This window comes from Podarcis raffonei, chromosome 4 (genome assembly GCF_027172205.1).
Source record: "Podarcis raffonei isolate rPodRaf1 chromosome 4, rPodRaf1.pri, whole genome shotgun sequence".
In the NCBI taxonomy this organism is placed as follows: domain Eukaryota; kingdom Metazoa; phylum Chordata; class Lepidosauria; order Squamata; family Lacertidae; genus Podarcis; species Podarcis raffonei.
The window spans coordinates 3,561,661-3,586,830 of record NC_070605.1 but is presented as its reverse complement, the minus strand read 5'-3'; the positions used below and the strand labels follow the sequence as shown (position 1 = coordinate 3,586,830).

General features: G+C 45.9%; 1 protein-coding gene across 7 annotated transcripts in view; it reads left to right on the top strand.

Moving 5' to 3' along the window:
• Positions 1 to 10,904: 10,904 nt before the first annotated feature.
• The window catches only part of STIM1 (stromal interaction molecule 1), a 102,768-nt gene continuing 88,502 nt past the window's right edge, over positions 10,905 to 25,170 (top strand). For 2 of the 7 annotated variants that reach the window (XM_053384823.1, XM_053384824.1), the window contains exon 1: positions 10,917 to 12,688. In XM_053384823.1, coding sequence (XP_053240798.1) covers positions 12,580 to 12,688 — 109 coding nt within the window. In that variant the 5' untranslated portion in view covers positions 10,917 to 12,579. Of the gene's footprint in view, positions 12,689 to 25,170 lie in introns of all 7 variants that reach the window. The other 5 variants (XM_053384819.1, XM_053384821.1, XM_053384820.1 and 2 more) reach the window with 5 other exon arrangements.

Genomic DNA, 25,170 nt, shown 5'->3' with positions numbered 1-25,170 from the left:
AGGCAAAAGCTACAGTCAGGCAAAGAATAATAGACAACAGGACTGCTCAAGGTGCTCCTGCTATAAAATTGGAGAAATCGAGAGAGATATAGCCGCACCGGCAGCATAGCTCTTCTTTCTTGTATCCAAAAATGCAAGAAGGGCTTTCAGACTTGCCAGAAGTTCTGCCCTCGCTGGTCCTGGAAGGAGCCTTTTAAAAAGTCCCATATGCTCAGAGACTTTGCGCCTGTTCATCGGGGGAGATAGGAAGCCCAGAGCACTTGTTCTTTAGATGTCCCTTTTATGAAGAGGCACGGAGTGAGACCATTGATCCCCTGCTGGTGAGGCTCACTGACCTCCCGGAAAAGTAAAAATTCGACCTTCTCCTGTTAGGCAAAGATCAGAAGACGACCCGGATGGTCGCCAGATTCTGTGTACAGATCTGCAGGCGCAGGCCATCCCCCGACTCAAACTAGTTCGTTAAGAAAATCCCCAAACTCGGTTCCATGGGTAACTCTGGCTCATCTCTGTGGTAGCTTATCTTAAAGTTTTAAGTGTTTATATGCTTTTTGCATTTATAAATTTTAAATTTATTGTTGTACATTGTTTTAAATGTTTGTTTCCCTTCTGGGTTTGTACCCCCAAGTGTGTTTTATAAGCTGGTCTTTATTCCAAAACTGAAAAAGAATTACAAACATCAAATTCAAAATCCATATTCATTTTGTAACATAAGCCCATTACATAGTTTACTAGATTAAAATGTACCTAATTGCTATAGACTTCCCTTTGCTATATATAAATGCAACGCAATTAGAAATATTATACTAGAAATTTTTATAAATGCCCCTATACCCCCCACTCCCCTTCACACATGTATGATCTCAATATTTTATTTTATTTTTACTTTTTCCATCTTGTTGTGTTGTTGTAGTTTAATAATTATTCAATTGATTATTTTATTATTTCCTTGCTTACCCCTGCAGGTTTTACACATTATCTATTAATATTCCAGTTCCGGAACCATATTTTTTCATGTATTCCTTCACTCCATCCCACTCTTTAATTATTTTCTGATTTGAATGGCCTCTAATGATTGCCGTCAATTTTGCCATTTCCACAAACTCACAGAGCTTGCTTTGCCATTCTAATAGTGATGGTATTGGGGTGGGGTTTTGTTCCTTTACGCAACAGCAGCAGCCAGAATATTGATCGCAAAGAATTGGAAGGGGGAGAAAAATTCCACAATTCTCTATGTGTAAAGTCTCGGAAATCAGACAAGTGTGAGACAGACCTGGCGCCCCTTGCCGCAGAGCAATGCAGGAAGGTTTTGATTTAAACAAAAAACCAAAAAACCAGCCCAAATGTGTGTGAAGTTTGATGAGGCTTTATGTAGGAGGGTGTTTTGCAAAGCGCTGGCAAATTTCTGCCCACGCAGAGTGCTACATCAAAGGCAAACATCACTTACTGAAACCTGCCTCGTAAAGCCCTCCGTAAGTCAAGTCATTTGCAAGAGAGATTTGCCGTCACTGTGGGTTCAGGCAAGGTCTTGTTCCAAAACAACATTCAAATCAAAGATTCACCTTCTCCGTTTCCTCCGGGCACAGGAGAGCTCTTCCAGGGCTCACATGAAATGAAGCCTGCGCATGAGACTTCCTGCATTGTGCCCTTTATGCTTCAAGGTGCATGAAGAATCATTCTTGACTATTTATGTATGCAGTGACAGCAGCACAGATACTGCAGCCATACCTCATGTTACGTTTGCTTCAGGTTGTGTGTTTTCAGGTTGCGTCCCGCGGCGACCCAGAAGTAGCAGAAAGGGTCACTTCCCGGTTTTGCCACTCGCGCATGTGCAGACACGCAAAATGACATCACGCTCATGCACACAAGCAAACGCGGGTTGCATTATTTTCAGGTTGCAAACAGGCCTCCGGAACGGATACCGTTCGCAACCAGAGGTACCACTGTACTGGCCCAGAGATGGAAAGAAGACAAAGTTCCAACCAGAGAGGAATGGCTGATGAAGATGATGGACTACGACGAAATGGCGAAACTTGACTGGGAAAATCAGAAACCAGGAAGAGAAGAATTTTAAGAAAATTTATAATGTACCATATTTTTCGCCCTATAGGACGCACCGTCCCATAAGGCGCACCTAGTTTTTTGGGGGGGAAATAAAGGGGAAAAAATTATTTTCCCCCCAGGCGCGGGGCTGGGGCGGGGGAAGCTCGAGCTTCCCCCGACCCCAGCCCCCAAACAGGCAGCTCTCTGCAAGCTGTGGGAGCGCTCCCGCTGCTTGCTGAGAGGTGCGCAAAGCCTGGACGCGCTGAGCTCAGCACGCGCAGGCTTCAGCATGCAGGCAACTCTCCGTAAGCAGCGGGAGCGCTCCCGCTGCTTGCGGAGAGGTCCGCAAAGCCTGGACGTGCTGAGTTCAGCGCGCGCAGGCTTCAGCATGCAGGCAAGTCTCCGCAAGCAGCGGGAGCGCTCCTGCTGCTTGCGGAGAGGTCCGCGAAGCCTGGACGCGCTGAGCTCAGCGCGCGCAGGCTTCAGCATGCAGGCAACTCTCCGCAAGCAGCGGGAGCCCAGCGCTGGGCTCCCGCTGCTTGCGGAGAGGTGTGCGAAGCCTGGAGAGCATGAGGGGTCGGCGCACACCGACCCCTCTCACTCTCCAGGCTTCAGCGAAAGCCTGCATTCGCTCCATAGGACGCACACACATTTCCCCTTCATTTTTGGAGGGAGAAAAGTGCGTCCTATAGGGCGAAAAATACGGTACTTAAGAGAACACTGTGAACAGCTAAGAACTTTGGCAAGATTTGAGTCATGCTTGTAATGTGCGAAAAACTATGGAAAATTAATTCTTCTTCTTTTAACAAATTAGAGAAAATAAGATAAACAGATGGTGGGGGGAAAGATTGACAATGGTAACCATGGAAGGGAGAAGGGAAGTCAAGGGATTCAGAGAATCCTAAATGAGGAGGTGAACAGTGTGTTTGAATTTAAATTTGTTATGTAAAGCTTAATAAAAATATATTTAAATATGAAAAGGAAAAAGAAAGAAAAATCATCTTCTCACAGATTTGTAGAAGTGTAGAGTTGGAAGGGAACCCAGGGGTCATCCAGTCCAGCCCCAGCCTTTAATGCAGGAATCACTGCTAATTGCAGATTGCTTCCAGGCCTCCAACTGTAATTGGACAACTTGAATTTGAGGGCATGTGATGGAATCCCAATAGAAAAGAGTGACAGTCTGTGAGAGCCCAGAATTACAAAATAGGGACTGTATGTGTTGAAGAGGCGGGCTTGGTTCTCTGATGAGCTCAGGAGTCTTTGTATTGGCAGGGCTGGGACAGCAACTGCTCTGCTTGCACAAGGTTTCAGGATCAATCCCTGAGTGTCCCCAACTAGGGTTACCAAGAAAGACTTGCTGCCTGTTTAAAGATGTATAACTTGCTGTTGAAATGGAATACTCAGGATGAAACGGTGAAATCTGCTATGATTAAATGGGCCCAAGATGTTGGACATAACATTATGTTTGCTGACTGGGAACAGTTGTGGACCACAGGTATGAAATTCACGGCATGTAATGCCTTAAGAGAAAATATTATGAAAATGATATATAGGTGGTACATGACCCCAGTCAAGCTTGCAAAAATCTATCATCTGCCCGATAACAAATGTTGGAAATGTAAGGAAAATGAAGGTACATTCTTTCACCTTTGGTGGACGTGCCCCAGGATTAAGGCTTTCTGGGAAATGATATATAATGAATTGAAAAAGGTATTTAAATATACCTTCTTGAAGAAACCAGAGGCCTTTCTCTTGGGGATGGCCGGCCAAGTGGTGCCAAAGAAGGACAGAACTTTTTTTATGTATGCTACAACAGCAGCAAGAATACTCATCGCAAAGTATTGGAAGACGCAAGATCTACCCACTCTGGAAGAGTGGCAGATGAAACTGATTGACTGTATGGGATTGGCAGAAATGACGAGCAGAATCCGTGACCAGGGAGAAGAGTCGGCAGAAGAAGATTGGAAAAAATTTAAGGACTATTTACAGAAATATTGTAAAATTAAGGAATGCTGAATGATGCTGGATTGAAATTAAGTGGTTTCTAGCTGTAATGATATAAAGGAACATGGATGAAAAAAAAGGGTTTGGATAGAAAATAAGGTGATATTATAAGCTGTAATGCTTTAAGTTAAGGATTTGCTGAACAAATAATTTAAAAGGGAATACAAGAAGGGGAGGTATGAGGAGGTCAGAGAAATAGGTTACTGAAAAGATTGTATGATGAATTATATGTCTTTTTTTAATTTTTTTGTTTGTTTTTTGTTTGTATAAAAAAATGAAAATTTCAATAAATATCTTTTTAAAAAAGAAAGAAAGAAAGACTTGCTGCCTGAAACCCTGGAGAGCTGCTCACAATCAGTGTGGATAATAATAATAATAATAATAATAATAATAATAAATTTTTATTTATACCCCACCCTTCCCGGTTCAAAAACCGGGCTCAGGGCGGCTAACAACAAATTTTAAACACTTAATTGTAAAAGCAGCATAAAATACAATATAAAAACATGAATAACAATAAAATTGAAAGTTCAGAAATCAATTTAGGGAAAATCCATCCAATAAACATTAGATAATCACCAGGGCTAGCTGGCTGAATTTGTCCTGCTTGGACCAGCGAGGAGGCCAGGGGAGAATTAGCTGTGGGATCCCAGAGTGTGTGATCTTCATAAAAGGGGAGGGAAGGGAAGGGAAATAAAAGATCAGGCTGAATTAAAATTAAAGGCCAGGTGGAATAGCTCGGTCTTACAGGCCCAACGGAAGGAGGTTCAATCCTGCAGGGCCCTGGTCTCATGGGACAGAGCATTCCACCAGGTCGGAGCCACCACTGAGAAGGCCCTGGCCCTGGTGGAGGATAGTCTGACTTCCTTAGGGCCCGGGACATCTAAACTATCATTATTCATGGACCTTAAGGTCCTCTGTGGGGCAGACCAGGAGAGGTGGTCCCGTAAATACGAGGGCCCTAAGCCACAAAGGGCTTTAAAGGTCAGTGGTCCCTTGGTTCCCAAACGCCTTGGTACTCAAACAACTTGGAACCCAAACACTGCAAACCCCGAAGTAAGTGTTCTGGTTTGCAATCTTTTTTCGGAAACCGAACGTGCTCTGTTTTGAGTGCCACACTTCCGTTTTGAGTATTACGCTGAGGTCTGTCTGTTTTTGCTATTTATTTTGCGTTTTTGCGTCTTCTTTGTCTTGTTTTTGTGACTGCGTGGAACCCAATTAAGCTACTGATTGATTGATTGTGTGACTGCAGTACATTGTTTATTGCTTTTATTTTATGGATCCATGGTCTCGTGAGATAATAAAATCCATGTTAAATTGCTGTTTTAGGGGTTGTTTTTAAAAGTCTGGAACGGATTAATCCATTTTGCATTACTTTCTATGGGAAAGCGAGCCTTGGTTTTGGAACGCTTTGGTTTTGGAACATACTTCTGGAACGGATTAAGTTTGGGAACCAAGGTACCACTGTATTCATATTGCTTTATATTTTGAATAAAAAAATCTCAAAGCAGTTTACAACACATTAATGCAGCAGATAAAACAACCCAGGATAAGGTATTACTGAAGAAAGTCAAATTTAATGTATACATTCCAGGCAACATAACAGGAAACTAAAATATTATCTTGTTGTTGTTGAGTCGTTTAGTCGTGTCCGACTCTTCGTGACCCCATGGACCAGAGCACGCCAAATATTATCTTAAAAGATTTCAAATTATCTTAAAAGATTTCAAAGCAAAACATTGCGAAGGAGGCCAACTGCAGAACTCACATTTAAAGCAGCAAAGTTTTTTTTAAAACCAGTACTGGTATTTTTAAACTGTTTTTCATTTAAATACAAGAACAGCATATAACTACTGTAACTTGTCCAGTGGTACATTCTTATTAAGTTTCATATGCGGTACGTAGTATAGAAACAATACCTTTATTTATGTGTTATCCACAGAGATTGTTCTGTTGGGGGGTGGAATAAAATATCTTCCATCTTATTTGGAAAGGAAAAGATAAGACCAAACGTGTCTCTCCTTGAAATGCCGTTAATTACCCTTCTGTGGCCAGTAAGGCGTTCCAAGAGAGCCACATTCCAGATATTATCTAATCATATTTCAATGGGGATTTCTATAGATTGTTTCCAGTATCAAGGCTATTGTTAATCAGGCTGCCGATAACAGAAAAATATACTAAATCTCTGCATTTCAGGTTATTGTCTGTAACGCAACAAAGTTAACAAAAAAAACCCAAACATTTCGAAAGAAAACATTACGAAAGGAAGTCAGATTTAAAATGCACATTTTAAACAGCACAATTTACAAGAGAATCAATTATTATCCTCGGCATAGAACATGGTGCCTGTGGAATGGCTCGGTCAGTAGAGTATGAGACTCTTAATCTCATGGTCATGGGGTTCGAGTTCCGCGTTGGGCAAAAGATTCCTGCATTGCAGGGGGTTGGACTGGATGACCCTCGCGGTCCCCCCAACTCTGCAGTTCTGTGATTCAGTATTTATCTGCTGCTGCCAATCCAATAGCAGGGTGCCCAAACTTTTTTCAAAGACGAACAGATTTGATGAAATGAACATGTGTGAGGGCCAATCAGAGTTGTTGAGCCTTTTTTAGGATTTTACCCCAGGACATACGGTATACTATAATAATAATTTATTATTTATATACCCCGCTCATCTGTTTCCCGAGCCACTCTGGGTGGCTTCCAACAAAATATTAAAATACAATAGTCTATTAAACATTAAAAGCTTCCCTGAACAGGGCTGCCTTCAGATGTCTTCTAAAAGTCTGGTAGTTGTTTATCTCTTTGACATCTGGTGGGAGGGCGTTCCACAGGGCGGGTGCCACCACCGAGAAGGCCCTCTGCCTGGTTCCCTGTAGCCTTACTTCTCAAACCGCTAGAAGGCCCTCTGAGCTGGACCTCCGTGTCCGGGCAGAACGATGGGGGTGGAGATGCTCCTTCAGGTCTACTGGGCCTTTGAGGCTGTTTAGGGCTTTCAAGGTCAGCACCAACACTTTGAATTGTGCTCGGAAACGTACTGCCACGGGGGCTGGATTAAATCAACCAGCGGGCCGGATTAGGGCCCTGAAACGGACTTTGGACATGCCTGCAATAGTGGTTCATGGCAAGCAGCAGCTGTGGACGCTCACCCTTGATGCCTTTGGTCTGCAGTCAAGATGGATGGGTGGCCAGGAGGACCCCATGGCCGCTGTGGTCCCATTCTCCCCTTCTGTGGACCCAGGGCTGGAACTTGCCAGGAGAGATGATGAAGAAACCTGGCAGGAGCTATGGAAGGAGCCTGCTGCCCTCTAGAGGGGAGAAATGCACAGAGCGCAGGGACAAAAAGTTGTGCGTCCGGAATTCCCCGCACATAACTGGAATACTGCAGTCAAAAGCAATGTCTGGGTGGGAAATCGGCTAAATGTCCCAGAAAATCCAGGCGACTGGCAGCCGATGTCGCCAGTGCCATTTCCCACAACGTTTCTCTCCGGATTTCCGCTTTTTCAAATACAGCATCCCTAAGGTCAGGACCAGGGACGTGGGTGGCGCTGTGGGCTAAACCACAGAGCCTAGGTCTTGCCGATCAGAAGGTCGGCGGTTCGAATCCCCGCGACTGGGTGAGCTCCCGTTGCTCAGTCCCTGCTCCTGCCAACCTAGCAGTTCGAAAGCATGTCAAAGTGCAAGTAGATAAATAGGTACCACTCCGGCGGGAAGATAGACAGCGTTTCTGTGCGCCGCTCTGATTTGCCAGAAGTGGCTTTGTCATGCTGGCCACATGACCCGGAAGCTGTACGCCGGCTCCCTCAGCCAGTAAAGCGAGATGAGCGCCGCAACCCCAGAGTCGGTCACGACTGGACCTAATGGTCAGGGTTCCCTTTACCTTTACCTAAGGTCAGGACCGGCCCTGCAATGAGGCAGCCGCCTCAGGATGCAGATGCTGAAGGACTGGGGGTGGACAGAGCTGCGAGTGCCGTGCAGGCTGCCTTGTACCTGCAACGGCCTTCAAGTGCCCTGGCAAACACTGACTAGAGTAAGCTTCCATGGTTTCAGCCTATTACATCAATCCTGGTCCAACAGAACTGGCTGCTAGTCCTGGTCCAATTTAAAGGTCTGGTTTTGACCTATAAAGCCTGAAACAGCCTAGGACCATAATGTTCCAGGACCGCGTCTCCCCACAGGAACTGACCCAGACTCTGCGTTCCTTATCGGAAGCCCTTCTTCATGGTAGCAACACAAGAACAGGGCTTTTTCTGCAGTGGCTCCCCGTTTGTGGAATGCTCTTCTTATGAAGTTTTTAATGTGTTCGGAGAGGGGATTCTATTAGTAATAGTAGGAGTGGCCAGAGGATTAGAGAAGATCCGTCTACATCCCAATCCCAAAGAAAGGCAGTGCCAAAGAATGCTCCAACTACCGCACAATTGCACTCATTTCACACGCTAGCAAGGTTATGCTTCAAATTCTACAAGGCAGGCTCAAGCAGTATGTGGACCAAGAACTCCCAGAAGTGCAAGCTGGATTTAGAAGAGGCAGAGGAACCAGAGACCAAATTGCAAACATGCGCTAGATTATGGAGAAAGCTAGAGAGTTCCAGAAAGACATCTACTTCTGCTTCATTGACTATGCAAAAGCCTTTGACTGTGTCGACCACAGCAAACTATGGCAAGTTCTTAAAGAAATGGGAGTGCCTGATCACCTCATCTGTCTCCTGAGAAATCTCTATGTGGGACAAGAAGCTACAGTTAGAACTGGATATGAAACAACTGATTGGTTCAAAATTGGGAAAGGAGTACGACAAGGCTGTATATTGTCTCCCTGCTTATTTAACTTATATGCAGAATTCATCATGCGAAAGGCTTGGCTGGATGAATCCCTAGCCAAAATTAAGATTGCTGGAAGAAATATCAACAACCTCAGACATGCAGATGACACAACCCTGATGGCAGAAAGTGAGGAGGAATTAAAGAACCTTTTAATGAGGGTGAAAGAGGAGAGCGCAAAATATGGTCTGAAGCTCAACATCAAAAAAACAAAGATCATGGCCACTGGTCCCATCACCTCCTGGCAAATAGAAGGGGAAGAAATGGAGGAAGTGGGAGATTTTACTTTCTTGGGCTCCATGATCACTGCAGATGGTGACAGCAGCCACGAAATTAAAAGACGCCTGCTTCTTGGGGGAAAAGCGATGACAAACCTAGACAGCATCTTAAAAAGCAGAGACATCACCTTGCCAACAAAGGTCTGTATAGTTAAAGCCATGGTTTTCCTGGTAGTGATGTATGGAAGTGAGAGCTGGACCATCAAGAAGGCTGATCACCAAAGAATGGATGCTTTTGAATTCTGGTGCTGGAGGAGACTCTGGAGAGTCCCACGGACTGCGAGAAGATCCAACCTCTCCATTCTGAAGGAAATCAGCCCTGAGTGCTCACTGGAAGGACAGATCCTGAAGCTGAGGCTCCAGTACTTTGGCCACCTCATGAGAAGAGAAGACTCCCTGGAAAAGACCCTGATGTTGGGAAAGATGGAGGGCACAAGGAGAAGGGGACGACGGAGGACGAGATGGTGGGACAGTGTTCTTGAAGCTACCAGCATGAGTTTGACCAAACTGCGGGAGGCAGTGGAAGACAGGAGTGCCTGGCGTGCTCTGGTCCAGGGGGTCACGAAGAGGCGGACATGACTAAACGACTAAACAACAAAGTAGTGGCATATAAACTGAATAAACAATAACAGTAATGATTATAACAATGCACACACACCTATATTTTTAGCTGTTCTTATTTTATTTGTAAGCCGCCTTGAGTCCCTATCAGTGAAAAAAAAAGGTAGGCTATAAATGTTGAGGTTTATTTTCCTCTTCCCTCCTTGTCCCTTTTTCTTTGTGTGTTCTATTTATCAGATGTCAAGGAAATCAACAACTATCTGACTTTTAGAATACATCTGAAGGCAGCCCTCTTTAGGGAAGCTTTTAATGTTTAATAGACTATTGTATTTTGATATTCTGTTGGGAGCCGCCCAGAGTGGCTGGGGAAACCCAACCAGATGGGTGGAGTATAAATAATAACATTATTTTTTATGTATGTAGGGAGGGAGGGGGCCTGCAGGTAGGGGGCATATTGTTTTGAATTCAAGTATGCCACTCTGGGAGATTTTTTTTTTGGCTGAATAGCGGGTACAAATGTGAATAAAATAAAGAAACTCAAGCAGGACACCCCCCACCCCTCCATTGGTGCAGTCCGAGCGGAGCTTCGCCACTTGAAGCTGCTCTTCCTTTTCGCCGCCGCTAGAGGCCGCTGCCGGGCAAGCCGCGCGCCGGGAGGCCAACCGCGGCGCTTTATTGGCTGCCGGGGAGTGGGAGTGGGCGGGGCCGCGTAGCTCCGCCTCCTCCTGCGAGGCAGCCGGAACGACGAGGAAGAGACCAATAAGAAGGGCGGGAAAAGGGGGGGCGGCGAGCGTGTTCGTGGGAGATACCACTTGGGGACGCGGGAAGAGAGAGAGAGCGTGAGTGAGTGAGGAGCGCAGGCGCGCGCGCGCGGCAGGAGGGGAAAGAGGCAGTTCGTGGGAGAGTCCATTGCGGCGCCGGCGGGGGGCGGCGTGCTGAGGAGAGACCAATTCGGGGACGGGGGGGGAAGAAGCGAGGGCCGGCCGCCCCAGTGCCCTGTGCCTGAGAGAGGAGAGCAGCCCTCGTGGGGCTATTTGGGAGCCCAGGAAGGCCCTTGGGGGGGGAGAGGGGTGTTTGAGGGGGGTCAGGGTGTGTGTGAGGGGGGTCAGCTTGTGGGGGGGCATATTTTTTTGAGGGGGGGCGTTGTGTGTGGGAGGGGCCTGCAACTGAGCAGAAGAAGAGGGAAGACCCACCCGCGTGTGGGGGGGGACATTGTGTTGGGGGGGAGTGGGCGTCAGCCAGGAGCTCTTACCTGAGGCTGCTGCACCTGTGGGCAGGTGAGGCCTCCCTCCTCCGCTCCCTGCTTCCCTCCCTCCTGGCCCAGCAAGGAAAAGCTCCTCCTGCTCTGGAAGAAGGAAGCCAGCCAGATCCTGGGACTGTCACCAGGCTCCTCGTCGTCGTGTGAAAGGCGCCCCAGGGACCCGCTTCTCGGCGGGGTGGGGGGCTTGCTTCTGGCCTGACGGAGGTCCCTCCTGCGGAAAAGCCACCAGGTGCCTTGAGAAGATCCGTGGCCGGACTTGCCGGGTCGCCTTCCCCGAGAGCTTAGCAGGATTTAAACCCCCCCAAAAAAAACAGACACGCAGAATCTTTCGACCTGACGACGCTTTTTATTTCTTGCTTTATTTTCAGCATTTGACACACAGCCTGGCCTGGGGGAGACTCTTCTGGACAGCTGGGTAGAAGGGAAGGAAGTGGCCCAGGATAGTCTGAGAAGGGATAAAAGGGATTTCAGGGAGTGATTTTGTGGAGCAGAGAGAGAGAAAAAAAAACCAGACAGACAGAGAGAAATATCGCTTTGAAAGTTGCGCAGAAGCCAAAGTTTAAATGGATTAAATGGTTTGGCGGCCTTCGGTTGGCGGAGTGAAATACAGGGGACGCCAAGCTGGGAAGGTCTGATCCAGGTGGTCGCAAGGCTGCTGTTTCTTGCCCCTGAAAAGAGCGCAGGAGTCTGATGAGAGCGGGTTGCTGGTCTCCAGACATTTTCCTTTCCTTTGGTTCTGAGGAAGTTTTCTTTTTGATAGGACAAAAGGGGGCAACTTGTGCAACAGGACCCCCATTTCCTTAATCTTTTATCTGGCTGACGTGTTCCTCTTCCACGTTTTCTACATGCTGCGTGGTGGTGTTGCTCTGAATTCACCTGCATGTGCCTCTTTGCAGAGAGATTTCCTGGGTTCCGTTAAAAGTAAATGCTTGCTAGGCTTTTAGCAGTCAGATTGGGACTCCTGCGGTGTGAAGACTGAAAATCTAGCTTGGCAAATAATGTGTGTGTGTGTTTAGAATCTGTTACAGTTCTATTATACCAGGCATAATCTGGTCTCCTCTAGTTCTGAATCCGCTAAACTGTTCTAAACCTGCTGGCAGTTTTGGGGATGTGCTTGGATTACTACTTCATTGGTTGGGTTGCTTCAGCAGCCTAGTACATAATTTGCGAAAGAAAGCAGCCAAGCCCAGAGAATATTTTTACTAATTTCCCAGTTATGTTGCATGTTGAAAACGGATGCTTTTAAGCGTTTAGGATTTGTATGACACCCCCACTTAGAGGTAAGACGAGCCTTTCAGCGCCTGTTCTGCAGATATAGAAAAGGTTTTGGGAGGCTGTTGGATCTGGGGCAGAATTTCGAGCTGTGTTCAGCGGCTAGGGGAAAAACTCCTTAAAGCCTTTCCAACCTTTACTTCTGCAGCTTTTGGAAACAACCTGGCTCTACTTCTGGGCTAGTGGACACTTCCTGTACTCTTTTGGAATATAAGAATCCAAGGACAGAAAGAAACAGGACTCGGAGTATCCCTGGGAATCTGGACTTCTTTTTCTGTTGGGAACTGATGCCGAGGAACTCCTGACACACGAGAAACACTGAAGGGTCTACTTTGCAAGACACAACATGGATGTATGGTCCAGAATAGCCATATGGATCCTTTGCGGCTTCCTTCTGCACCATGGACAGGGGGAGAGGCCCCCGGGCACCTACCTAGACGATGCCACAATAGCAGGTAAGGAAAAAGTTGTGGGTAAGGAGTCGGTTTTGCCTTTTCTTAATCCTTTGGGCTATAAAATAATGTTCCTTCAGGCTGCTGGCAGTGGGCTCTTTTCATCCCTGGGACTCTGCTTTGAAGTTGAAGTTGTGAATTGTTCTTCCCTTCTTGGAGGTTCGGAAAAGAAACTTGTAAAGTATTTTGGAGCTCTCTCCTCGCCAACCTGCATTCTGGTGTCTGCTTAAATCCTAGCTATTTTTGGTGGTCTTATACTGGTGTGTTTTTTCTAGCGTGCCTGAGAGTTTCCCCTCCCCAACTCCGCAATGGTTCTTTCTGTAGGCAATTTCAGGCTAGGAAACAAAAAACACTACGCATCTTGAAATAGCCTGCGAGAAAGGCAGCTAGCTTGAAGTAAAAGTGGTTATTTCCTGCTTTACGTAGAGGAGAGAGAAAAAGAGCAGCTTTTTTGTGGAAGAAGTGTGCTTTCTATCTGAAACCTGCTGATTTTTTTCAGAAGAAAGATTTGACTGTTTCAGGCTTGAGGTTTAGCTGTTGAGTGTCAACTGTCCTCTTTCCGTTGAGTTAAAGAATGTGACTGTAGGTGCAAACAGTGCACTCTTATCAGGCATTGGGTAAAACAGACAAGTATTTAGAACACATCTGCTGTATCATAACTGAGCTTCAGAATATAGTAAAGGAGAATCCACTGTTCCTTGCTTGTTTGTGGTGTCAGAGAATTCCTAAAGATCTAGGGAAGCCCCATGCAGGAGACTGATTTGCGAAGTGATGGCCAGGATGCACCATTGCCAGTTTCTCATGTTGAAACTTCCCATAACTGCATCGCAGGTCTTTAAAATAGCTGCATGTCAGCATAACCTTAACTAACGTAGGTTTATCAAGTGGCTTGGCAGAGGGAGAGGGAGAGGGGGGAGGTTGTAAGAGTGTCAGAGTTGGAATCTTTGCACACCAGTTTCTAAGTGGTTTTTCTTGTTGGAATTCCCAAGAGGAGTGGGAAATGTCCTTGTTGACCTTTGTTTGAGGGGACCCTGAGTTTCTCTCTCCTCAGTTGACAATAGCACAAATAAGTGTTGAGGAAGAGGCAGCCTGTTGCCATTTCCTGAGCACTGGACTGTGGAATTCACTGCCACAAGGAATAGATACTGTTTATGGAGAGGAGGGTAACAGTTCTAGCTTCCACTGTTAGACTTCGTATAAAAGAGGAATGAAAACTAGATGCTGGCAAACAAATGACAGGTTGAGATTATTGCATTAGTAGTAACCTACATGTGAGCGCATGATCCAGTGTGGCAGTTCTTATGGTGCATTACACATGTTGCCAGTACCGAACCCCACTTGCATCCTGTATTACTGCCACAGAGAGGTGAGCAGTTATTTTTATATAACATGACTTGCACTGGGTGTGGGCAAGTATTAGCGAACCAGCAGCAGTAATTTCCTTGGCATTTCTAAGGCTTCCCAGCGGCAACCACATTTCTGGAAACACTAGTTTTTCAGTATGAAAACCCTTAGCGGCTGGTTCTTCTAGTAGTGTCTGCGGGCCTTACTGGCAAACTGAAACTCCTTTATCTCAGGTGCCAGAACTTTAAACGAGCTGGGAAGCCAAAATCTTCAGCCACAGCCACATAAAAAACTTGTTAGTCCTATTCTGTGCAGAACATGCCTGGCTTAATTTGGTTTCAGAGTTCTCCTGCTTGCCAAATTTGGACTTTTGCAGGCGTTTGCTTGTTGAAAGTGACAGCTGTTGCTTGGAGAAGCAGATGTGGAGAGGTGCTGGAGGGCTTCTGTAGGAAGGATGTTCTCTCTTGATCAATGGATAGCTCAAGCAACTTCCTTCTTGGGGTGCTAAACACTCAGCAGAAATACAATTTGTTTCAGATGATTTTTCTGTGAGGGCTAGAGAGCTAACTAGCATGTGTAGTTTTTAGAGCAGAGCTTTCCAAACTGTGTGTCACAGCACGTTAGTGTGTCATCGTGCGAACACTCCCCACACTCCTCCCAGGGCTGGAAAGGGGTTAGCTTAACCTCTGGTTTGCTAGTAAAACTGAATTGCTGTGTCACGAAATGATGCATGTAATAATAATAATAATAATAATAATAATAATAATAATAATAATAATAATTTATTATTTATACCCCACCCATCTGGCTGGGCCTCCCCAGCCACTCTGGGCGGCTTCCAAGAAATATTAAAATACTGTAATATATCAAGCATTAAAAGCCTCCCTAAACAGGGCTGCCTTCAGATGTCTTCTGAAAGTCAGGTAGTTGTTGTTCTCTTTGACATCTGGTGGGAGAGCGTTCCACAGGGAGGGTGCTACTACCGAGAAGGCCCTCTGCCTGGTTCTCAAAAGTGTCTCACAAGTGTGTCACCAGCATGAAAAGTTTGGTAAGCTCTGGGTTAGAGTGTTTGGACCAAAACCTGAGAGATCAGGGCTCAAATCCCCCACTCAGCCACGAAGCTCACTGAGTGTGGGTGACCTGGGGCCAGCCACTGCCTCTCAGCCTAGCCTACCTCACAGGATCGTTGTGGAGATTCAGGGAGAACCATGTACACCACTTTGAGCGCCTTGGAGAAAAATGTGGGCTATAATACCATGCGGGTTTGCAGCGATCAGCCTGCCAGTTGATGTGCGATAAAGGCTGACTTCCTTTCCTAACCATGTGCAGATCTGGTCATGTGCCCTTCCCCTTCCAAGTCTTGTTGAGTCTCACTTAGCTCATCTCTCGTGTCGGAAAAGGACCTGCAGGAGCAGTGATGAATTTCAGCTCTACGGGATAATCGCTTTTTTACAGCTGGCCATAAACCTGTTGCTTGGGCTTCTGATACTTAGCATGACAGCCAGTTACCACACCTGCTTCTTTACCCTGCGCCAGATCAAATGTTTATCCAGCATGTTTTAAAATAATTACAATTGTCAGGACTGTGGCCTCGCTTGGCAACTTGTAACTCTCAGGCTGTCAAAATTACTCAATGTCCCCCCTCACTGTCAATACCTGCTGTGAGAGGCCAGCAGGAAGGAGGTTGTGTTCAGGTGTTGCCCTTTTCAGGTGCATAAAGAACTGCCAGTCTGGTTACCCATGCCTCCTCTAAGCTGAAAACACCTATTTTCTTCTCCTTCTCCTTCTCCTTCTCCTTCTGTTGTTTTCTATCCTCTTCATCTTGTGTGGATTTCCTTGGGCTTTTCAGTATTGAAAGTAAATTCTGAAGCCCTGAAGTTAACGCAAGTTGGGCAGACTCCAGGGCAGAAGCAGAATAGGCCTGTTAGGTGCTTCCTAGTGGGGTTGCACTTGCTTGAACAGACTGTCATGGACATGCATCTATATCTGCTCAGTGTTTAGAATCACAGGAGGTATGCATACTGCCTGGAGTATCCATTGCTCGAGGGAGGCCTTCAGTGGACGTTGCAGGGACACTGCATGTGGAGACGTGGTGAGAGTTCCTGAAGAAGCTGTTCCTCAAAAAGTGCCGTGCTACCCGTGCTTGGTCTTTTGAGGGTAGAAAAACTTTTTGTGGCAAGATGCAGCTTCATTATATATCTCCAGAGGGTTGCATAACATTTAACCAGTTTTTTACCTGGTGCAAAGCCTGCCCCCCCCCCTTATTCAATTGGTGAATAAAAATACTGTAGGCCTTACTGCTTTTGTGAAAATCTCTTTGACTAATTCTGTGCCACCTTCAGGTTGCAGGAGAGTCTAAAAGAGTACGCTATGGTATAATAAATATTTCCGTACCACATTGGAGACATCTAAGCAGCTAAATTTGGCAAGGCTTTCAAAAGGCCTGCCTGTAGCTGTACTTGTGCCTGCTGGCTTACTCTGAGTCATGTTGTGGGGCTTGTGACGCAACAGGTGGGCTCTGCATGAGGAAGTGGTTAGAGTATCTTGATGCTGGCACTGAAGGACCAGGACTTTCCCTCCATCCTGTGCAGGGCTGTTTCCTTGGAAGCTGATGCTGGCTTTTAAAAGCATGATGCCCTGAACTCGGAAGTATACTTTCCCAGCCTATAGCCATGGCAGGCAGGAAAGCTGCAGTGAACAGGAAGAGTCCAGACTCTGCCTTGCTCAGCTTTTCGCAGTGACTACAGACTCTCAACCCTGTTCCTGCTGCGATGCTCCTTTGAACAGAAGCTGCAGCAGCAGTTGCTGGAGGTCAAAAGAGTCATGCTTCCCGCTCATCTTCTTAAGCTCAGCAGCATCAGCTCAGAAAGTGATTTTGAGTTAACTTCTCACTGCCCCCACTCAGCCCCAGAAATCATCATCAGGCCATACTGAAAGTCATCTATTGCTTCTGGAGAAGAGAAGATTCATTCTCTTTGTGCCCTGAGGGGATAACTCCTGTGAGTTATCCTGAAAAGGGCTGCAACAGCTCTGTGGAAGTTGTAGACATTGAAGTAGCAGTGATACTGCTGCTCTTTTTCCTTTATAAGAACTATATTGAACTCTAGGCAGAGCTTTAAAAGACCTGAAAGTTTTCTTGTTCGCCCCCTAACTTGAGTAGGATTCTTTTAATCTTAGACTGCCAATAGCTCAATTCTTTAAAATAGAAGAAAGGTCAGGTCAGCACCTTGAATTGAGCCTGGAAGCAAATTGGCAACAAGTATAGCTGCATCGAATTGGAAGCAATGTGGTCTCTTTTCTGTGCTCTAGTTGAAAGAAGAGTTGCTGCTTTCTGTGATAGTGAAAGTTCCCGAGCCGTCTTCAAGGGCAGCTCAATGTAGAACACATGTCTGTTGTGTGCATGATGGAAAGGAAGTCTCATTCAGTGAGGAAGGGCTGCAGAAACCCGGCACAAGGATTTGCAGCAGGGCTAGGAAGCAACCCAAGGCTGCATAGCCACTCTTTCAGGGAGAGCTGGACCCGACAAGTGGTTCCCGTAACCCCACACGTTTGTAGCTGTGATTCCTGCGTTGCAGGGACAGGCCAATGGACCCTCTGGATCCCTTCCAGCTCTATAATTCTGTGATCTCTTGATCAGCTCTCAGATCGGAGGATACTGGAAAATAAAGTAAGGTGGCACCAGCATATTGATGACCTTTCTCTTTCACACAGGGCTGCTTAATTGTAGCAGGTCCATAGTTCAGATCAGCAGGATTCAGGGAGGACTTTTCAGAATGGCTCAGACCGCAGCCTCCTTCGGTGGTAGCATCATTTCACCCAGCTTGCAGAGCTTTGTTTATGGCTGCTGGTCCATGAGGCTTCACTCCTTCCCAGCTGGCCCTCACCAGCCACAAAGGTCAAGGGTCAAGAAAGCAAGTGGGTGGACACAAGTCCCCAAAGACTTTGCCCATGTCCTCAGGAACCAATAAATGGAATGGATTCCATTGTTATTATTAAATTTATTCCCTGCCCTTCATCAGCAGGTCCCATTGGGGGTCACAGCAATTTAAAATCCAGAGTTAAAAACAGTTAAAGCATGGAGTGCTGCCTCCAACTGTGGAGGCAGAACATGGCCATATTGGCTAAGCAGCCTTTGATAGCACTCTCCTCCATTTATTTGTCTATGCCTCTCTTAGAGCCATTCAAGATGCTGGCCACCACTGCCTCAGGTGGGAGGGAGTTCCATAGTTTAACTGTTCACTGCGTCAAAACAAAAATTTTTTTTCCTTCCAGTAGCACCTTAAAGACCAACTAAGTTAGTTCTTGGTATGAGCTTTCGTGTGCATGCACACTTCTTCAGATACACTGAAACAGAAGATGCCAGATCCTTCTATATAGTGAGAAGGTGGGGAGGGGTATTCCTCAGAAGGGTGGTGGGAATGGGTGATTGGCAGATAGCTGTGATGAGCCTGTTGACGACTCTTAACGACTGCAATAGGTCTTACAGGAAAAAGCAAGGGGTGAGAAGGTGAAAAATGGCTTTGTCATGTATAATGAGATAAGAATCCAATGTCTTTGTTCAGACCAGGTCTCTCCATGGTTTTAAGTTTGGTAATGAGTTACAATTCAGCAGCTTCTCTTTCCAGTCTATTTCTGAAATTCCTTTGTAGTAAAACAGCTACTTTGAGATCTTGTATAGAATGTCCTGGGAGACTGAAGTGTTCTCCTACTGGTTTCTCTGTCACATTGGATTCTTATCTCATTATACATGACAAAGCCATTTTTCACCTTCTCACCCCTTGCTTTTTCCTGTAAGACCTATTGCAGTCGTTAAGAGTCGTCAACAGGCTCATCACAGCTATCTGCCAATCACCCATTCCCACCACCCTTCTGAGTAATACCCCTCCCCACCTTCTCACTATATAGAGGGATCTGGTAACTTCTGTTTCAAGTGTATCTGAAGAAGTGTGCATGCACACGAAAGCTCATACCAAGAACTAACTTAGTTGGTCTTTAAGGTGCTACTGGAAGGGAAAAAAAATTTGTTTTGACTATGGCAGACCAACACGGCTACCTTTCTGTAACTGTTCACTGCGTGAAGATGTATTTTCTTTTATCTGCCCCAAATCTTCCAACATTCAGCTTCGTTGGATATCCATGGGTTTTGGTGTTATATGACAGAGGAAGAAACACTTCTCTATCCACTCACTCCATGCTAAGCATTGTTTTATCAACATTGTTTTACTCTCCTTTTCTCTAAACTGAGAGTACTTTCTGGCACGATTCCATCAGAAGCAAACAAATTAAATGCTGCCCTGTAGAATAAGGATGTTCAAGCAGTTGTAGTTTGCTAAGAGGCGTAACCTCAGCCTCGAGGTGAACTTTGCATTCCTTTAAGTTCTCTTCTTGCAGTTAAACTTGGTTTGTGGCCGTCACTCATTCCCCAGATCTAGTGCAGAAGTTTCCTGCTTGCTGCTAACAAACCCCGAAAACAATTCAGAGGCTCTGGAACTGCAGCCTGTGTTTATTGGTGCTGAGAACCACGACTGAATTCTTTTCATTAATCAGCTTTGCTGCAGAAATAAGGCTTGATGCTGGATAAATTAATTCACACACACTAAAGACCAAGCTCATTCTGCTTCAAATGAGGTTATTCCGGTGATGGAGTCCCAGGATGACCTTCTGACATGATGGGCCAGATTACTGCGCTTTCTTGATTTAATTAGCCTCCCCCAAAGTAGTTCATTTAGGCTGGCTAGGAAGATCAGAGAAAGTTAAATGGCTTGCGTGACTCTGCATCAAACACATTCACCCTTGTGGTGACAACAAAGTGCAGAGCCCAGGCGTTGAAAACACGTTCTGAACTTTGTATATTTAAAGCTGTAAATCATGCAGTTGGCTATATTCTGCTCTACCTGAATCTTGTTTATGAGGCCTGGATTTGGTGGAACATTTTGCTGGGCTGGTGTGTACCTGCTGGCGTTTCTGGGGAGCCTTGCTCTGATCATTAGCGATCTGCCTTGTTCCAGTTGAGCTTTACATGTCCATCTAGCCGGCCCACTGCTATGCGTTAAGGACATAAGAAGAGCTGGACCAGCACAGTGGCCAACCAGATACCCCAAAGGCAAGGCCAAAACCAGGATTTGAGTACAGTGGTAGCTCGGGTTAAGAACTTAATTTGTTCTGGAGGTCCGTTCTTCACCTGAAACTGTTCTTAACCTGAGGTACCACTTTAGCTAATGGGGCCTCCTGCTGCTGCCATGCCGCTGGTGAGCAATTTCTGTTCTCATCCTGAAGCAAAGTTCTTAACCCGATGTACTATTTCTGGGTTAGCAGAGTCTGTAACCTGAAGCGTCTGTAACCCGAGGTACCACTGTACAAGAGTAACTCTCTCCTCCTGCGGCTTCCAGCAACTGGTATTCAGAAGCATTGGTTCCCCGACTGTGCTGGCAGAGCCCTCTACTCCACTGATTTGTCTAATCCTCTTCTAAAGCCATCTGGATTGGCAGCTGTCACTGTCTCCTGTGGGAGCGAGTTCCATAGTTTACCTAAGCACTGCATGAAGAAGGACTTTCTTTAGATTGGCACCAGCTCTCCAGCTTCCAAGGTTGAGGAAAGCCTCTCCTGTCAACTGTTACTTGACAGGGATTGAACCGGAGACATTCTCAATGAAAAGAGCTGTGCCCAGCTTGAAAAATCTCCTGGTTTTTTTTGTAAATGAACTGTGGGCAGCACACTTCATTCTTTCCAATACAGTGGTACCTCGGGTTACAGACGCTTCAGGTTACAGACTCCACTAACCCAGAAATAGTACCTCGGGTTAAGAACTTTGCTTCAGGATGAGAACAAAAATCGTGCTCCAGCGGTAGCGGGAGGCCCCATTAGCTAAAGTGGTACCTCAGGCTAAGAACAGTTTCAGGTTAAGAACGGACCTCCATAACGAATTAAGTTCTTAACCCGAGCTACCACTGTAGCTGCTCTTGAGTCTTTCTTCTACATGGATTTTCAGTTTCCATGTCATGTTTTCCCATAGCTATATGTCTCATTCACAGGAATCATTCCAAAACTACTACTATGGAACGTCTGCAGAATTTGCAGAGGTGTTTTTGTTTGTGCTTTTCTAAATAATTTTTTTAAAAGACATTTTAAACATGATCTGAGCCAGAAAGGCTGGCTAAATTCACAGTTTACTTCTGAGTCATCATACATTAAAATCGTAGCTCTAATGCACGTAGCACAAATAAAAACATCAAATCCCAAAACTTGTGCTATAAATTATTTTTTTTATTTTTTTAAAAAAGATTATTCATTATTACAGTATTGCAAAATTTGGGTAGGATGGGATACAGGAACACGGAGGTAAAAGCAGGTTAATAGCTAAGAGGAGAGTAGCAATGGATGAGGATGAGTGATGGATCTGACTGAAACTGCAGGCGCAGAGCAATTCACACATTCCATCAGAGCATGCATTGAAAAAAGGTGACGGAGAGATCCTTGGAGCCCTTACTAGGGGGAGTTGAATGAACATATGAGTTGGGCAGTTGGTCCATTAAGCAGCAGCCCCTGCCCCTGCCCCCCCAGCAGCGGCTCTTTCCAACCCCCCCCCCATTAGAAAAAGGAGGGAAGAGCACTGCTGTGCTTGAATCCCACTTGTGGGTTTCCCGCAGACATCTTTTCTGCTCCTGAGAGAACAGGTTGTTGGACTAGATGGGCCATTGGCCTGATCCTAAAGGCTCTTCTTAGGTTCTTATGCAACATTCTCTCATCTTTGCTGTCTGAGATCCTTAGAAGTAGAGGGGTTGGGGGCTGGACCTGCAGAGTATAGACCCCCCTCCCTCAGGACTGCAGGGCTGAGGTAGGTTTGTAATACAGATTTTGCGCCAAATGGAAATAAGTTGTTTAAATTCTTCTAATCTCCGAATGATCTGGGCTCTTTTCAAGCATTCTCTTCCCAGTGTGGATGAGTACACAGGAGGGCATGTAATGTTAGAACGGTAAAGGAGCTACTTTCTTGATGAGTTTGCTTGTGTTTGTCCTGCACAATGGGAGGAAGTTTTTTTCTGACATGGACAATGGACACGGTCAGGTCTGCCGTCTTCTCCCTTGGAATTGTGACTTGGCAAAACGTCCTGCATTCCCTTCTGTTGGGATGGGAGGGAAAGAGGCAGGATGTGATGGCTGGTCTGCTAAATGGTAGGTGTGTAGTTGAAATCTGCCAGTCCTGCTGTGCCATTTTCGCAGTTCAAACAGGGCATTTGCAAATTGAGAAGTGTTTGTGGGAAACCTGCAAAGATAATTGAGCTGTTTTGAAGGTAAATCATGAAATCTGATTACTTCTGGTGAAGAGAAGAATTACATGTTGATATACCAACAACTTTCAAATATTGTAAGAGGAAAAGAAAATACAAAAATGCATACCACTGGGGAGATGACCGGAAGCATTAGGTTTAAAAGAGAAACTGCAGGGAAGCTGAAGTCAGTTGTCAGGAAAGCCTTCCTACCTTTTGCCCAATTCCGCAATGACAGAAACCGGTAAAAAAAATACTGCGAAATTTTCTGGACAAATTTGACTGGTCTGGGTGGATATTTCAAAAATATTAGAGAAGTGAACTCTGGGAAACCTGCATGTGACATATGTATGTGTGAGAGAGGCATGGAGGCATAAATGTGCATAAGTTTTGTTTGTGAACAGGAGTGAAATGAGGCACTCCACTTCTCAGTGATGCCAGAAGAGAGAGATGCCTGATGCTTTTATCCCTTGGCCTTTAGATGATGCTCTCCAACCCACCTATAGCTTGTGGTTGCCCAGTGTTCCCTACTCCATTATAGTGAAGTGGTCCCATTTGGTTTCCCCCCCATCTCGGGTCTATTTCTGGTCCATCAGCCAAGCAAAGGGACATGGCTGGGATATCTGGTGTTCTCTGGGACTCTCCTAAAAAGGACCACAGCTGATAGGAGAGCCAATTGGGTGAGCAGCTTGTTATTTATTTAGCATATTTTTAACCTAATTTAAACACAGGCAATTAAATCCACAGACAAAGCAGCAGGATTTGGTACTGCTCTTTGACACTTTCTTTTGGAATTGTTTTCCAGCGCAACAGATTGTCATGTCATTGTCACTTTCTGTCCTTGCGCGCTTTGCTAGGTTTATGCTTCCGTTTCAGGGAAGTTGTGTTGTGCAAACCCTTTCAGCGAAATTTGAGGCTCATGTTGTGGTGTGAGAGGGTGCAAATCCTTGTCAGGACAGCCCTCTGAGATTGGTGAGAACCCAACTGTGAGCATACTGATTGGCAGCACTGTGCGGAATGGGATTCATGCTTGTCAGAGGCACGTTCTGGCTATTATTTGGGACTGCTTTTTAAGTGATGAGAGGTACAAGTCCTCACGCTGGGCTCTTCTTCCCTTCCTCTTTCGGGGAAGAGATGTGTCTCAGTAGCAGAGCGCATGCTTTGCATTCGAAAGGTCCCAGGTTCAGTCTGAACCCCTGGAGAGCCACTGCCACTCGGTGCCGACAACACTGGGCCAGATGAGCCAATGCATTGTAAGGCTGTTTCCTGTGTTCCTGTTGGGCCTCAAACCTGAGGCCTCTTCAGATGAGGGGCACAGGGACCTGGACTCGGCAGCAAATCTCCAAACTGCTCAAGGATCCCGAGGAGCCATCAGACGTGGGCATTCCTGCCCCGAGACAGGCAGTCTCTCAGACCATTTGGGGCAACAGCTCTGTGTTTTGGGTGTTTAATTCTATCCAGAGACTGGCAAGAAAGAAGCCTTAGCATCCAGGGAAAAAGGGGTCCCTCTTTACATAGCACATAGTTAAACTATGGAATTGCACTCCCACAAGCTGCAGTGATGGCCACCAACTTGGAGGGCTTTAAAAGAGGATTAGACCAATTCATGGAGGATAGGATTGTCAGTGGCTACTAGTCTTGATGGCTCTGTTCTCCCTCTACAGCTGGAGGCGTTATGCCTGAGAATGCCAGTTGCTGGGGGAGAGTGCTGCTTGACCTCTGGCTTTGCTTCTGGACTTCCCATTATGGACATCTGGTTGGCCATTGTGAGAACAGGATGCTGCTGGGCCCCTTTGGTCTGATCCAGCAGCCAGGCTTTTCTTACAGATTTGGCTTGCAACCTTCGCTGTTGGTGTCGGAAGCTGGCTGCCTTTCCATGGTATGTCAGCAGAGCCGAAAACCAGGAGAGTTGAGCTTCGCATGCCAGACTACTAGAGAAGTACCTGCTTCTCTGCTTGGGCACAGAAGTTGGTTGTCCTGGATATAGGAAACAAAGCCACAGTGAGTGGCTGGCATCCAATTTTGCATCCAATTTCAACTTCCTGTTTATTTCAGGTTTTAAACGCTGGTACCTCCAAAACAAGAGCTCCTAAAAAGGTTTCCCCTTTCTACTCTTATGCCCTGTGCAGTGTTAGAAACTGGGACAGAAAAGCTAGGAGTCAAATGGCTCCTGTGACCTGGGTTGTGGGTGCCAAAACAGAATGTCTACTCGCCATGGGGGTTTCAGCAACACCTTTTATTTATTATTTTGGAAAGCATGAACTAATACACAGTTCACATAAGTGACACATTGTTAATATCACATTTTTAACAGAAATTGTTAATACATGTTTAACTTGGTGTTTACAATAAAAATATTGGTACCATATTTCAGTTTTCAAAATGCTCTACTCTTTGTTGGTAAACTCCTTAACGTATTGTTCATCTTTAACATATACTTCGAGGCTTCAAAGCACATACATTACAGTGATCCTTGGGTGTTAGCCAGGTGCAAAAAATGGCACTCAGACTTTTTGAGGTGCTCGCAAATGGAGAATCTTAAGGTGCAAAATGCTGCTAATTTCGAACTCTGGCCCTGCAGCCTTCAGCGTAGACCTCGCCCACAATGACTACACCCCTGAGCAGTTGCTTGCTGTGTGCAGTTAAGGAGGCCTATATTTTCCATGTCTACATCTGCTTGTCTGGTTGCTTGAGCTGTTGAGAACAGGAAGTGATGGTATAAATTCTATCCTATACTTAAATAGCCCAGCCCAACATATGTAAGAACATAAGAAGAGCCTGCTGCATCAGGTCAATGGCTCACCTAGCATCCTAGTCTCACAGTGGCCAAACAAATGTGTGTGTGTGTGTGTGTGTGTGTGTGTGTGTGTGTGT